This window comes from Blennius ocellaris (assembly GCF_963422515.1).
Source record: "Blennius ocellaris genome assembly, chromosome: 15".
Lineage (NCBI taxonomy): Eukaryota > Metazoa > Chordata > Actinopteri > Blenniiformes > Blenniidae > Blennius > Blennius ocellaris.
Window position 1 is genome coordinate 1,109,396 of NC_137664.1, and position 16,005 is coordinate 1,125,400.

At 53.7% G+C, this 16,005-nt stretch overlaps 1 protein-coding gene across 1 annotated transcript in view; it reads right to left on the reverse strand.

Annotated features, from left to right (window-relative positions):
* Nucleotides 1–1,061: 1,061 nt before the first annotated feature.
* The window catches only part of ric1 (RIC1 homolog, RAB6A GEF complex partner 1), a gene marked incomplete at its 3' end in the record, with an annotated part of 48,904 nt that continues 33,960 nt past the window's right edge, over nt 1,062–16,005 (reverse strand). Inside the window, 20 exon segments of the mRNA XM_080510124.1 lie at nt 1,062–1,256; nt 1,259–1,445; nt 1,664–1,852; nt 1,935–2,112; nt 3,349–3,555; nt 3,646–3,929; nt 4,004–4,140; nt 5,192–5,350; nt 5,441–5,752; nt 6,311–6,718; nt 8,001–8,117; nt 8,794–8,932; nt 10,135–10,295; nt 11,368–11,457; nt 13,084–13,194; nt 13,282–13,320; nt 14,266–14,478; nt 15,331–15,528; nt 15,610–15,658; nt 15,800–15,944. Of these exon segments, the coding sequence (XP_080366250.1) occupies nt 1,062–1,256; nt 1,259–1,445; nt 1,664–1,852; nt 1,935–2,112; nt 3,349–3,555; nt 3,646–3,929; nt 4,004–4,140; nt 5,192–5,350; nt 5,441–5,752; nt 6,311–6,718; nt 8,001–8,117; nt 8,794–8,932; nt 10,135–10,295; nt 11,368–11,457; nt 13,084–13,194; nt 13,282–13,320; nt 14,266–14,478; nt 15,331–15,528; nt 15,610–15,658; nt 15,800–15,944 (3,518 nt within the window).

Below are 16,005 nucleotides of genomic sequence, written 5' to 3' on the forward strand. Positions count from 1 at the left end.
GACAATCCGAGACTTAATCCAAGATATAATCTGAGACAATCCGAGACGTAATCTGAGACAATCCGAGACTTAATCTGAGACGTAATCCGACACGTAATCTGAGACTTAATCCGAGACGTAATCTGAGACAATCCGAGACTTAATCCAAGACATAATCCGAGACACGAGAAGAAAGAAAAAGTTTTATCAGTCATAAAAACAATTCTGCAAATATCACTCAGCTAAAACGTAATAAATAAAAATAATGAGGAATAATACGATAAAACTCAAAACACACACACACACACGCACACACACGCACACACACGCACACGCGCACGCGCTCGGGGGAGGGGCGATATGTACGAAGGATTCCAGTTGACAATAAAACGATACTGAGGATTCGCCGCTAACACTGAATCTGACGAGAAGAACGACTTTAAAAACTCGTTCAACTTTTATCTTCTAAACCTTTTCCTAAATGTTTACAAAACAAACGTGACTTCAGTTTTAATACGACGACGTTTTTAAAGGCCGGGAACTTCCTCGTACGGTCGTACTCGTCAAGCGCCACCACTTTGGTTCTGACACGTTGCTTCAGTTCTCAAAATCGACTTTTTAACCATCGTAATTTGGCGCCGGCTTCGTTTTCTTTGCTCGGATGAGTCGGGGGAGGCAGATGTCAAATTACGAGCACTTGGTGCCGAGCGTCTTTGACGGACGAGGGAAAAAGCAACGCGACAATTAAATCAATGTGGTCGTAATTTGACACCGGCTTCATTGTCTTGCTGGTGCAGGATGAGACGAGACTCCGGGGGGGGGGGGCGGGGTCTATTTCTTCTTCTCCTCCTCCGTGATAATAACCTTTTTGTTTGTTTTATCCACAGAGACGATCGGGGGGGGGGCGGAGTCGTAGAAAAATAACTTTTTGAAAAAAAAAAAAAAAAAAAAAGTATCACAAAATATTTTAAAATCAGATGAGGTATGAAAGTATGACACACACACACACACACACACACACACACACACACACACACACACACACACACACACACACACACACACACACACACACACACTCTTCAGGACACGCTGCAGTCGTAGGCCCCCTCCTCGTCCCCCTGGTCCTCCGTCTGCTCGGGGGGGCCGCCGTCCTCGGCGGGGGGCCGGGGGGGGAACAACCCCCCCGCCGGGTCCAGGGAGGGCAGGGCCAGGCCCAGCAGCAGCGGCGCCGTCGCCGGCCCCCCCACACCCCCCCGGCAGTCCTCCGGCCGCGTCGCGGCGCCGCACCGCCACCGCCACCGCCACCGCCACCGCCGCCGCCGCCGCCGACCCCCCCCCCAGGGCCCTCCGGGCCGCCCTGGCCGGCGGGCTGGAAGGCCTCGGGCTGGACCGGGTCTGGGGCCGAGTCCAGGAGCCGGTCCAGCTGGGGCTGGATCAGGCTGAGGAACGGCTTGTAGCCCAGGCTGGGGGGGGAGAGGAGAAGCGTTAGCACCTCGGGGGGGGGGGAAAGGGGGGGGGGGGGTGCAACATGTCGGAGCGAAGCGGCGGCGTCTCGCCGCAAGAGGTCGCCTCTGAACCAACGCGACCTTTGACCCGTCGACGGTTCCGGCCCAGCTCGCTGGGCCGGAACCGTCGACGGGCGACCATCGTTACCACGGTGACCGGCGGTGTGAGGACGCACCAGTCGGCGGCGGCCCAGGCGTCCACGGCCAGCAGGCCGCTGCGGACGCTCTGCACGGCGTCCTGCGGGACCTCGGGGTTGTCCAGGAAGCTGATCACCTGCTTGATCACGCCGGCGTCGCGCAGGATGAGGCCGATGACCACGCACCACTCCAGGCAGCCGGCCTCCGTGAACACGTGGAGGAGGTACCTGGAGGAGGCGCCATGGTTAAAAATGGCGGCCGGTCGGAGCCGGGGCGGGGTCGGCTGGCGGCGGCTGGCGGTTCTCTCACCTGAGCTGCACCTGCGACTTGTGCGGGCCCTTGTTGGCGAGCTCCATGGAGATGAGCTCCAGCTCCGCCTGGCTCAGGCCCAGCGTGGACGAGTTCTCGTCCACCATGGTCCAGTCCCCGTCCACCACCGAGCTGGTCTCCGTCAGGTCGGTGGCCGAGCCCACGCTGTACTCCTCCACTGTGGGGGGGGGGGGGGGGGGGGTCCCCGAGACACTGGTCAACACCCGGGGCCACGGTTCAACAGTGGCACCAAGGCTGATAAAGATGCAGTTACCATGCCGGGCCACTAGGTGACTGCATCTTTAGCAGTGTTAGTGCCGTTTCCATGGAAACGGCACTAACACTGATGCGGTTACCATGCCGGGCCACTAGGTGGCCTATTGTTCTACTGAAACCTGGCAGCAGCTCAGTTTTGTTTCCCTCCGTTTCCATGGAGACGGATGTTTGGTAAAGATGCAGTTACCATGCAGTTACCATGCCGGGCCACTAGGTTAGTGCCGTTTCCATGGAAACGGCACTAACAATAGTGCAGTCAGTGTTAGTGGCGTCTCCATGGAAACGGGCACTAACGCTGATGCGGTTACCATGCCGCGCCACTTGGTGGCCCATTGTTCTACTGAAACCTGGCAGCAGCTAAGTTTTGTTTCCCTCCGTTTCCATGGAGACGGATGTTTTCGACAAAAAAACCCAAAACTGTTTTGAGCCGCTTTCGACAAGTTGAAAGCTGCGAGTACCTAACTGGTAACTGTACCAGTGTTAGTGGCGTTTCCATGGAAACGGCACTAACACTGGTGCAGTTAGTGTTAGTGCCCGTTTCTATGGAAACGGGCACTAACGCCGATGCGGTTACCATGCCGCGCCACTTGGTGGCCCATTGTTCTACTGAAACCTGGCAGCAGCTAAGTTTTGTTTCCCTCCGTTTCCATGGAGACGGATGTTTGATAAAGATGCAGCTACCATGCAGTTACCATGCCGGGCCACCAGGTGGCCCGGCATGGTAACTGCATGGTAGCTGCATCTTTATCAGCGTTTTTGCCGTTTCCATGGAAACGGCACAAACACTGATGCGGTTACCATGCCACGCCACTTGGTGGCCCATTGTTCTACTGAAACCTGGCAGCAGCTAAGTTTTGTTTCCCTCCGTTTCCATGGAGACGGATGTTTTCGGGAAAAAAAAACTGTTTTGAAGTTGAAAGCTGCGAGTACCTAACTGGTAACTGTACCAGTGTTAGTGGCGTTTCCATGGAAACGGGCACTAACGCTGATGCGGTTACCATGCCGCGCCACTAGGTGGCCCACTGTCCTACGGAAACCTGGCAGCAGCTCAGTTTTGTTTCCCTCCGTTTCCATGGAGACGGAGGTTTTCGAATCAATTATTCTGAGCCGCTTCCGACGAGTTGAAGGCTGCGAGCACCTTTGTTGGTGAGCAGCGACAGGAAGGCGTCGTGGGTCTGCGGCGAGTTGGCGGACGAGGCGGCGTCCATGTCTCCGGTCCCCGGCTGCAGCCCGTCCATCCAGCCGTGGCCGGTGGGCGGAGCTTGTGGCGGCGGCGGCGCCGTGTCCATGTGGCTGTTCAGGAGGCTGTCGGCCGACTGCGACTTCAGCAGCCGGGTGCTCAGCACTGAAGGGGGCGGAGCCAAGAGCGGGTACAGGCGTGAGTTTTCTACACTTCCACCGTCACAGGCTCTCGCCGTCGTTTCTGCGGCCTCACCCGTGCGGCAGCGGCCGTTCTTCAGCGGCGAGCCGCCGCCCCCCGCCGCCGGGCTGACGGGGAACGGCCAGAGGAAGTCCTTGTGGAGCCGCTTGAGCGCCGACACGAAGTCGTCCACCCGGGCCACGCGGTTCCTCTCGCGGCAAAGCCAGCCGATGAGCTCGAAGCCCAGCTGGGCCGAGAAGCAGCCCAGGTCGCGGAGGCGCACCTGCTCCAGCAGGTGGCGCGCGTGGCGCCACAGCATCATGTCGATGTACAGGTTCTCCGCGCAGTCCACGTCGCGCCTGCAGCCGGAGGGGGGGAGGTTACACTGTGTGTGCGTGTGTGTGTGTGTGTGTGTGTGCGTGTGTGCACACACCCCTTAGCGGCGGCCGCCGTCGGCATGCTGAAGGTCTTCTGCAGGTTGAACTTCCCGGCGGTGACGGCGTCGGCAGACTGAGACAAGCTGATGCTGCGATTCCTGAAGAACTCGAAGCCTCCGGTGGAGCTGGGTTCCTACACACACACACGCACGCACGCACACACACACACACACACACGCACGCACACGCACACAGACACACACAGACAGACAGACAGACACACACACACACACAAAAACACAGACACACACACACACACACACACACACACACACACAAAAACACAGACACACACACACACAGACAGACAGACACAGACACACAAACAAAAACACAGACACACACAGACAGACAGACACACGTGCACACGCACACAGACAGACAGACACACACACACAAAAACACAGACACACACACACACACACACACACACACACACACACAGACACACACACACACACAGACACACACACACACAAACACAGACACAGAGACACACACACACAGACACACAAACAAAAACACACACACACACAGACACACAGCCACACACACACACACACACACACACCCCCACACACACAGACACAGAGACACACACACACAGACACACAAACAAAAACACACACACACACAGACACACAGCCACACACACACACACACACACACACCCCCACACACACACACACACACACACACACACACACACACACACACACACACACACACACACACACACACACACACACACACACACACACACACACACACACACACACACACACACACACACACACACACACACACACACACACACACTTAAATGATATCCAATCATGTTGAGGGAAACAACTATATTTATAGAAGACAGTACTTCCAGGTGTTTTATCTCTCTTGCATATCGAACATAAAAAAACTAAATCAAATGAATAAAGGTTAAAGTATCAGTACGACGAGACGATCTGCAGGGAGACCGTCTGAAGAGTCGCAGGAATTTAAAATGATCTTCATAGTGATTGATTAAAAAATGTAAAGTGTGTGCATGTGCCCCGTTATAGATCTACAACAGGTAGATACGTAAAGAAAACACTGTGGCTGTTCCACATTGCAGGGATGCAAAAGGTTTAAAAGAGGAAAATAAAACACTTTGATGATGACGACGATGATGAAGAGCGTCCCCTCACCTGAGTGGTGGGCGTCGGGGGCGGAGTCTCCATCTCCCCCGAGCCAATGGCTTTGAGGAACCGGATCATGTGCCTGCAGAGGTCCCACTTGCCCTGCTCCAGCGCCGTGTTGAAGAGCAGCGTGGCGTGCTGGCGGCTCACCGCCGGCACCTCCATGTTCTGGAAACACAAACATCAGCACATGGCGCCGCAGGAATTTTTTTCTTCTTTTTAATTTAAAAATGTGCTCGTTTCCCCCATTTCCCAGACCTGCAGGATGATGAGATACGACGCGGCGGTGTCCAGGTCCTGGGCCATGAGGCACTCCTCGAACAGGTCCTTGGGGTTCCCCACGGCGGCGAACAGGTAGTTCCACAGGGCGTACTCCGTCTTGCGGGCGCAGTGCACGATGGTCTGCAGGAACAGCGGGAACTCCGTGATGAACTTGGCCACGGTGGGCAGCAGCGGGTCGGGGATGGGCTCCCGCGACGTGGCCTCCTCCTCCAGCACCACGTGGACCATCAGCTCCATGACGTGGGGGAAGTAGGGCAGCGAGGCGCAGGACTGGGCTAGCATCAGCGCCTAGAGGAGGGGGGGGGGGGGAGGGGCGGAGGTTGTCATGGAAACGGACACACGGACCAATTCCGGTCGCGAACGCCTCCCCGAGTCGGTGGAAGGACGACGCCTGAACTCGTTTACGTGGACGCATCGGGGACGACTCCCGACAAACTGGAGTTTTTCACGAATATTTCGTACGACGACGAGGAAGAAAACTCACATTTTCCGTGATAATCGACTTTCTTGCTAAAAGTGTCTTTCTTCATTAAACCGACGCTCGTCGGCCTCGAGGTTTAAAACTTCCCGTTCACGTGGAAAACGTCGCCGACCGGCCTCGGAACCGAACGAGCAAACTGAGGATTCTCATTGGCCGAGGTCGTTCACCCTCGGCCAATCGCTGACCGGCTCCCCGATTCACCGCCTGAGACGCGACATTTAAGGGTTCCGATATTCGCAATTCCCACGACCCCCAATCCCCCGGAAGTACTTTCAATGAATTTAGACGTTTCACAAATGAGACGAAACGGTTTTTTCGGAACGTTTCCAGTGGCTGTTGCCGTGGAAACGGCTAGAGCCACACACCTGCTCGCCCAGGTTCCGCACCAGCAGCTGCCGCAGGATGTGGTGCAGGTAGATCTGGGACGTCCGCTCCACGGTGCAGTAGGGGAACAGCGCCTCCAGTGGCTCGGCGGGGCCGTGCAGCCCGTCGTACAGCACCGTCTCGTTGGTGGCGCCCAGCACCAGCGCGTCCTCGAACAGCACCGCCAGCGGGTAGATGTTGATGTGGAAGGGCAGCATGATGCGCCGCGACAGGAAGGAGTGGGGCTTGCGGTGGTCGCGGGGGAACAGCGGCAGCCACACCTTCATGCCCGCCTCGCCGCACGACAGCCACAGGGCCTCCAGCAGGTGGCGCTTCTTCTTGTTGGAGCGGCAGGTCGTCCACACGTTCTCCACGCACTGGGCCAGCACCACGGGGGGGCAGAACGGCAGCTGGGGGCGGAGCGAGGGCAAGGCCACGGGCAGAGTAAGAACCAGAATGATGCTACCGGCCCTTTAAGGACACGAACAACATGTCCTCCCTTTAATAACTTGGCAGTCCCAGCCTCTGTGAGACCCCCCCCCCCCCCCCCCCCCCCCCCCGTCCCCTCCCCCCTCAAAGCTGCATTCTCATCAGGAAATCCACTGCAAGCCTGCAGTAATTTGACACCAGCCTCACTCTTGAGATTCTGTTTCTGTTTATTCTGGACGTTTTTCGAATCGCTAAAACTCTGGCAATCTTCACCCGTTCGTCACCAGTCAAATATCAAATCGTGCAGCTTTTCCGGCACTTTGCGGCTCTGTTCTAGCTTTTTGAAATCTCGTCAACTTTTTAAAATATTTCAACTTTTGTGCAACTTTTTTCCAATGTTTAACGGATGGAGAAATTTTTAACTAGCTATAACTTCTTCAAATCTTAACCGATTTCAACCATTCGACTTTTAAACTGTCCAACTTTTTCCAACTTTATCAATTGTTTCAACTTTTTGAAACTTGTGCAACTTTTTGAAAATGTTTCAACTTTTCGAAACTTCTACAACTGACACTTTTTCAACTGTTTGACACTTTTTCAACTCGTTCAACTTTTTGAAACTCGTTCAACTTTTTGAAACTCGTTCAACTTTTTGAAACTCGTTCAACCTTTTGAAACTCGTTCAACCTTTTGAAACTTGTTCAACCTTTTGAAACTAGTTCAACTTTTTGAAACTTGTTCAACTTTTTGAAACTAGTTTAACTTTTTGAAACTTATTCAACTTTTTGAAACTTTTTTAACTGTTTCAACTTATCGAAACTTTTTTCAACTTTTTCAAAGCATTCCAGTCTACCTGCCGCAGGAAGGCAGCAAAAAGCCTTACAGTTTGCATTCACACTCTCATGCATTTGCCTTGGAAAATGCAGGTCATCTAGTGAACAAATTGTTATTGTTCTTCCGTCTTTAATAAACTGTAATTTACGGACTAATAGCCGCTACTTTTTCCACACGCTTTCAGCCGTGCAGCTAATAAAATAACGCGGCTAATTTATGGATTTTTATGGTTTACCGGTTACATACGGGTAAGATTCTACTTCCACATGTATTTAAATGCTGTTTTGAGCCTCTGCTTCTCCAACACTTGTCCTAAAAGTGAGATTTCTGCTCTTGGTGATGCGTTCAGGTGCATCACGTAAAGCCGCCCTGCTCAGTACGTCTTCATTTATCGGACGTTAAGGCGTCAAGGAAGACGTTTCGACTCACCAGCTTCTTGTTGACGGCCGGAGCCTCCTTCTCTCGTACCTGCGGCCCCGAGCGGTCCCTCTGCAGCATGATGAGCTGGCCAGCCAGGTTCAACATGATGCTCTCTGCCATGCAGGCCTGCGTGTGTGTGTGTGTGTGTGTGTGTGTGTGTGTGTGTGTGTGTGTGTGTGCAGAAATGTGAGGATCAGCGAAGAAGCACAAACAGGGATTTCAAACGGTATTCAAACTGACGTGTTTTTGAATTTGTGTGCGTTCTAGAATCCGTTTGTGTTTTTGAAAATGGTTTCTTTTTGAAATACGTTTTTCTTTTTCATGTCGTGTTGTTGAGTTTGTGTTTTTAAATTGTGTTTTTTTAAATTGTGAATAACTGCATGATGATACTTGTGCGTTTTTGAGTGTGTGTGTGTGTGTGTGTCTGCGCACGTGTCTCTGTCTGTGCATGCGTGTGTGTGTATGTGTGTCTCTGTGTGTGTGTGTGTGTGTGTGTGTGTGTGCCTGCGTGCGTGTGTGTGTCTCTGTGTGTGTGTCTGTGCATGTGTGTGGGTGCGCACGTGTGTATGTCTCTCTGTCTCTGTGTGCGTGTTTGTGTGCACGTGTGTGTGCGTGTCTATATGTGTGTGTGTGTGTGCCTGCGTGCGTGTATGTGTGTGTGTGTCTCTGTGTGCGTGTCTGTGCATACGTGTGTGTGTCTCTGTCTGTGTGTGTGTCTCTGAGTGTGTGTCTGTGTGTGTGTCTCTGTGTGCTTGTCTGTCTGCACGTGTGTGTGTGTGTGTGTGTGTGTGTGTGTGTGTACCTGCTGCGGGGCTTTCAGAGTGATTCCTGTCTCCGTGCGCACTGAGGTGAGCGTGACGGAGACGACCAGGGCGGGGTGGGGGATGTAGCGCGACATGGACACTTCCTGCAGCAGCTCCACGCTGGCCGACGGGTTGGGACTGGAAGAACAGACATCAGGGTGAGAGGTGGGGGTGGAGGTGGAGGTGGGGGGCAAGAGGGCTCAGCCCTTGATTTGGTTCAGGTGTTTCACATTGACTTGATAGATTGAGACCAGATCAAAGCTTCTGGAAAACCTCATGCATTTACACTGGCTGCTGGTAGGGGGCGCCGTCACCTGGAGAGATTCCTGACCAGAGAGGAGGTGAAGAAGAAACACTGCTTGTTGATTGGTCCGGACCGAAAAAGGAAGTCCTGCTGCCTCTCTACTTCCTCTCTACTTCCCCTCTCCTTCCTCCTCTCTACTTCCTCTCCTCCACTCCCTCCTCTGTACTCCCTCCCCTCTACTTCCTCTCCTCCACTCCCTCCTCTGTACTCCCTCCCCTCTACTTCCTCTCCTCTACTCCCTCCTCTCTACTTCCTCTTCCTCTACTTCCTCCCCTCCCTCCTCTGTACTCCCTCCTTCCTCCCCTCTACTCCCTCCTCTCTACTTCCTCTCCTCCACTCCCTCCTCTGTACTCCCTCCTCTCTACTTCCTCTCCTCTACTCCCTCCTCTCTACTTCCTCCCCTCCACTCCCTCCTCTGTACTCCCTCCTTCCTCCCCTCTACTCCCTCCTCTCTACTTCCTCTCCTCCACTCCCTCCTCTGTACTCCCTCCCCTCTACTTCTCTCCTCTACTCCCTCCTCTCTACTTCCTGCCCTCCACTCCCTCCTCTGTACTCCCTCCTTCCTCCCCTCTACTCCCTCCTCTCTACTTCCTCCCCTCCCTCCTTCCTCCCCTCTACTCCCTCCTCTCCACTCCCTCCTCTGTACTCTCTCCTCCCTCCCCTCTACTTCCTCCTCTCTACTTCCTCTTCCTCCTCTACTTCCTCCTCCCTCCCCTCTACTTCCTCCTCTCTACTCCACGTCTGCTGAATGAGACATATTTTCTTACTTTTTCCTTCTTATTCACACGGTTACCTTTGTTTCTTTACTACCCAGAATGCATTGCGCTCTACATCCCGTCCTCTGGCCCCGCCCACGAGAGAGATCGTTAGTAAAGGGAAGCGAGACGAGGACGTTTCCTGTTCAAACGGGGGACACGGACTAACAAAATGTAAATTCTCCTCCACATCCTCTGCGGACCACGAGGGGCGTGAACAACGTGGGTCCGAGGTGTGCGGGGGGCGCGACGGTGAACGGGTGACGTGTGGCGGCGCTCACCCGTCGCTCCGCCTCTCGACGCTGTAGAGGCAGATGGAGCAGTCGGCCCTGAACAGGATGACCATGTCTCTGAACACGTTGAGCAGCAGAGTGTCCGACTGCAGACGAGTCACCGAGGCGAAGGCGTTGTCCAGGTTAGAGGAGCGCTGGAAGAGTCTCAACTGAGGGGGGGGGGGGGGGGGAGAGAGAGAGAGAGAGAGGGTGAGCGAGAGGAGGGTGAGAGAGGAGGGGGAGAGAGAGAGAGAGAGGGTGAGAGGGGGAGAGAGAGAGAGAGGGTGAGAGAGGGGGGAGAGAGAGGGTGAGAGCGGAGAGCGAGAGAGAGAGGGGGTGAGTGGGAGAAAGAGAGAGAGAGGGTGAGAGAGGGAGAAAGAGAGAGAGAGAGAGAGAGGGAGGAGAGAGAGTGAGGAGTGAGAGGGAGGGAGAGAGGGAGGGTGAGAGAGAGAGGGGGGAGAGAGAGAGAGGGAGAGAGAGAGAGAGGGTGAGAGAGGGAGAGAGAGGGTGAGAGAGAGAGAGAGCGGGTGAGCGAGAGGGAGGGTGAGAGAGAGATGGGGAGAGAGAGAGGGAGAGAGGGTGAGAGAGAGAGGTTGAGAGAGGGTGAGAGCGGGGGGGAGAGATGAGGGTGAGAGCGGAGAGCGAGAGAGAGAGGGGGTGAGTGGGAGAAAGAGAGAGAGAGGGTGAGAGAGGGAGAGAAGAGGGAGAGAGGAGAGCGAGAGAGAGAGAGCGACGAGAGAGAGAGCGAGAGAGAGAGGGGGTGAGTGGGAGAAAGAGAGAGAGAGAGGTGAGAGAGGGGGAGAGAGAGAGAGGGTGAGAGAGGGAGAGAGAGAGGGTGTGAGGGGGGTGAGAGAGAGGGTGAGAGAGGAGAGAGAGAGAGAGGGTGAGAGGGGGTGAGAGAGAGGGGGGAGAGGGTGAGAGAGAGAGAGGGGGGAGAGAGAGGGAGAAAGAGAGCGATAGAGGGTGAGAGAGGGGGAGAGAGAGAGAGTGAGAGGAGAGAGAGAGTGAGAGGAGAGAGAGGGTGAGAGAGAGAGGGGGGGGAGGGTGAGAGAGAGAGAGAGGGGGGAGAGAGAGAGGGAGAGAGAGAGAGAGAGAGAGAGGGTGAGAGAGAGCGAGCGCGAGAGCGAGAGAGAGAGGGTGAGAGAGAGAGAGAGAGGGTGAGAGAGAGAGAGAGAGAGAGAGGTCACTCTGAGGCCCGGGCAGCGTGCAGGAACAGAGAGGATTGTGGGAAGTGGCCCTCACCTGCTCCTGCTGGTCGGTGAAGTTGTAGCAGGCCACCACCACGAAGTCCTTCCACCAGGCCAGGCCTCCCGTCACCATCATGTTCTGCTCCTGCAACGTTTCACCCCAAACTACTCTGATTACATCACATTACATCATTTATACATTTAACACGTCTGATCCAGTCACATAATTAACTTTAAGCTGCACTTCCACACACTTCCTCTCCTCACTGGTGGGATTTGATCCTGATTTTTATTATTTTCTGCTATTGTGTCCTCGTGGAGGCAGAGGTGAGGGTGGAGGTGAGTGTGAGGTTGGAGGTGGAGGTGAGGGTGGAGGCGGAGGTGAGGGGCTGGAGGTGGGGGTGAGGTTGGAGGTGGAGGTGAGGGTGGAGGCAGAGGTGAGGTTGGAGGTGGAGGTGGGGGTGGAGGCAGAGGTGGGGGTGAGGGTGGGGGTGGAGGTAGAGGTGGGGGTGGAGGTAGAGGTGGGGGTGGAGGTCGAGGTGAGGGTGAAGGTAGAGGTGAGGGTGAAGGTAGAGGTGAGGGTGGAGGCGGAGGTGGGGGTGAGGTTGGAGGTGGAGGTTGAGGGTGGAGGCAGAGGTGGGGGTGGAGGTAGAGGTGGGGGTGGAGGTCGAGGTGAGGGTGAAGGTAGAGGTGAGGGTGGAGGCGGAGGTGGGGGGTGAGGTTGGAGGTGGAGGTGAGGGTGGAGGCAGGAGGTGAGGGTGGAGGTGGGGGTGAGGTTGGAGGTGAGGGTGGAGGTGGGGGGTGATGGTGGAGGTAGAGGGTGGAGGCGGAGGTGGAGAGGTGAGGGTGAGGATGGAGGGTGAGGGTGGAGGCAGAGGTGAGGGTGGGGTGGTGGAGGTAGAGGTGAGGGCGGAGGCGGAGGTGGGGTGTGAGGTTGGAGGTGAGGGTGGAGGTAGAGGTGGGGGTGAGGGTGGAGGTGAGGGTGGAGGCGGAGGTGGAGGTGAGGGTGAGGATGGAGGTGAGGGTGGAGGTAGAGGTGGGGTGGAGGCGGAGGGTGGAGGTGAGAGTGAGGATGGAGGTAGAGGTGGGGTGGAGGCGGAGGTGAGAGTGAGGATGGAGGTGAGGGTAGAGGTGGGGTGGAGGCGGAGGTGGTGGTGGAGGCGAGGGTGAGGGTGGAGGTGAGGGTGGAGGCTGGGGTGGAGGTGGGGGTGAGGGTGGAGTTGAGGGTGGAGGCGAGGGTGGGGGTGGGGGTGGAGGTGGGGGTGAGGGTGGAGTTGAGGGTGGAGGCGAGGGTGGGGGTGGGGGTGACAGTCGCAAACAAACCTGCTTGCTCATGTAGATTTCTATTTTTCTCTATAAAAGCACATTGGAATGACTAATGTATTTTAAAAATGTATTTTTTTAATAAAAAAAAACAAAAAAAACAACAACCTATGCAGCATTAAGGTGGTTTTATCTTTCTCTTTGCATAAAGTTGAGATAATATGGTTGAGATATTGAGAAATAAAGCAGAAAACAAGTGCAGGAAGTTAAGAACAAAGTCCAAACATGTCAAGAATCAGGTTGAATAATAGATTTAAAAATACAATTAAAGCTATAAATCAGTAAGAAACCATCAGAATCAGTCATTTAGTCATTTTGAACTGTAACCTGCTTTCAAATGTGCCTGAGAACAAAACTGTCGTAAGTTTTTGTGAAATAAAGTCCAGACGGCTGAGTGGGCGGAGCGGCCAGTAGGGGGCGCCGACATCAACCAGACGGAGTTCCAAACCTGAGTGATGTTCCCGAACAGCTTCCACTTCCTGGTGTACAAGGAGTAGTGTGCGAAGCCCCGCCTCCCCGCCACCGCCATGCACTGGCCCGCCGTGTCGATGGCCGCAAACTGGACAGACACGCAAAAACACTGTGACCACTAGTTGGCGCCGCCGGGGCGACGAGCCGCCGGACCCGAGGAGCGACGCCGACTCACCCGTATCGGCCAGTTGCTCTCCAGGTATGTGCTGTGGATCTGGAACGATAATGGAAATAAATACAAATGAATGGTGTTTTTCAATACGCGCGAGGATTTGTTAAATATGAGATCCATGCGATTACGGCGGAATTTAATTGTACTTTTATTAGTTGGACTTTAAATTGCTATTGAGGCTGGTAAACACTTCATTGTATTTTTACTTCTTTTTTTTTTTATTGATTTTTTGCCGTTTCACCCTATTCCTTCAGAATTTTTTAATAATTTGTATTTCCAATTCTAAAGCTTTTCATAAATTGTAGACATTTAAAGTTTTTTTAAGCCGTTTCAGCATTTTTCTTATTAGTGTAAATGCATGGCATTCACAATTTTTAAATTATGCAACTTTTTGAAAATAGTGCAACTTTTTGAAAATCTTGAATTTTTTTGAAAATTGTGCAACTTTCTGAACATTTTTGACACTTTCTGAAAATTGTGCACATTTTTGAAGATGTCCAACTTTTGGAAAATTGTGCAAATTGTTGAAAATTGCAATATTTTTTAAGATCGTGCAATTTTTTGAAAATTGTGTACCATTTTGAAAATAGTGCAACTTTTTGAAAATTTTAATTTTTTTTAAGATCGTGCAATTTTTTGAAAATTGTGTACTTTTTTGAAAATTGTGCAACTTTTTGAAAACTTTCTTTTATGAACTTTGTTTTAAACCCTCAGCTTTAAACTTTTCTCAAACATTTCATCTGTGCTCTTCACCCTCTTCTTCATCTCCTCTTCACCCTTTTTAAACTGCCAGTCTTTAAACTGTTTCTTAAACTCTCGCTCCAGACCAGAGACGGGCCGGCAGTACAAAGCGTTACAGTTTGCCAGCAGCAAACATGTGGCATGTGTGCAGAGCCACATGTGGCTCCAGAGCTGCAGGTCCGGCTGGGATCAACATGGTATGTGTGGTAAGTGGCGGTGGTGCCAGGTGCCGGCGGCGCCCCCTACCTGGACCACGTGCCAGTGCTTGTGTCCCAGTAAAGTGCTGAGTCCCTGAGAGAGCGAGGAGTCGGGGCTGTGGCGGCGCTGCAGCGGGCTGCCGCCGGGCGGGTGCAGGTGTGTGTGCGGGTGTGTGTCCGCGCCGCTGTGGATCTGCGTCGGGTCGCCGCACGTCAGGTAGAGGCGGTCCTCGCCGTGGAGCAGCACCTGCTCCTGGTTACTCTGTGGACAACACACACTGCATGAAGGCTTAGTGGGTGTGTGTATGTGTGTGTGTGTGTGTGTGTGCGTGCGTGTCTATATGTGTGTGTGTGTGTGTGTCTGTGTGCATATGTGTGTGTGCGTGTCTATATGTGTGTGGGTATGTGTCTGTGTCTCTGTGTGCACGTGTGTCTCAGTCTGTGTGTGTGTGTGTGTGTGTGTGTGTGTGTGTGTGTGTGTGTGTGTGTCTATGTGTGTGGGTATGTGTCTGTGTGCATGTGTGTGTGCGTGTCTATATGTGTGTGGGTATGTGTCTGTGTGTGTGTGTGTGTGTGTGTGTGTGTGTGTGTCTCTGTGTGCACGTGTGTCTCAGTCTGTGTGTGTGTGTGTGCGTGTGTCTGTGTCTCTGTGTGCATGTGTGTCTGTGTGTACGTGTCTGTGTGTCTGTGTGCATGTGTGCATGTCTGTGTGCACGTGTGTGTGCGTGTCTGTGTGCACGTGTGTCTCAGTCTGTGTGTGTGTGTGTGTGTGTCTCTGTGTGCATGTGTGTCTGTGTGTACGTGTCTGTGTGCATGTGTGTGCACGTGTGTGTGCGTGTCTGTGTGCATGTGTGTGTGCGTGTCTGTGTGTGTGTACACGTGTGTGTGAATGTGTGTCTGTCTGTGTGCATGTGTGTGTCTGTGTCTCTGTGTGCATGTGCATGTGTGTCTGTGTGTATGTGTCTGTGTGTATGTGTGTGTGTCTGTGTGCACGTGTGTGTGCGTGTCTGTGCGCACGTGTGTGTGTCTGTGTGCACGTGTCTGTGTGCATGTGCGTGTGTGTGTGTGTGTGTGCATGCGTGTGTGTCTGTGTGCACGTGTGTGTGTGTCTCACGGTGCAGGGGTTGACAGTGAGGGCACTCTTAATGAAGTGGAACTGCAGGATGCCAGCCTGCAGGGAGGAATGAGGAGGTGCAGCCATGTCCTCCTCCTCCTCCTCCTTCTCCTCTTCCTCCTCCTCCGGTCTCTTCTTCTTCTTCTTCTGCAGTTTATACGGCAGCACCCACAGGTGGTAGCCCTCGGCCCCCCAGCTCTGCAAAGCAGCACAGGTTGAGCTCCAGCGCTGAGAAAACACACTGGACAGGAAACGCTGGTGGACCCGGGAGGTTCCTACCATGGAGCTGATCTTCAGAGGATCCTTCTTGGTGCCGTCGGAGCGATGGCTGACGGAGAACACAGACGGAGAACACAGACGGAGAACACAGACGGAGAACACAGACGCATAAATACTTCAGCAAATTTAAATGAGGTGTTAAATAGGTTAACGTGTGTGTGTGTGTGTGTGTGTGTGTGTGTCCACCCACGCAAAGTCCTCTCCCAGAGTGCAGATGAGGTGAGCGCCAAACACGCTCCACAGCGACAGGCCGCCACACTCCCACGTCACCATGGCAACGCTGCAGTCAGGCGACCAGCAGATGAGCTTGACGGCGCCCGTCTTGTTATAAATGTCTGCGAGGAGGAAAACCACGTTTCAGAGGAGAGTCCATGTTTGTTTGTTTGTTTGTTTGTT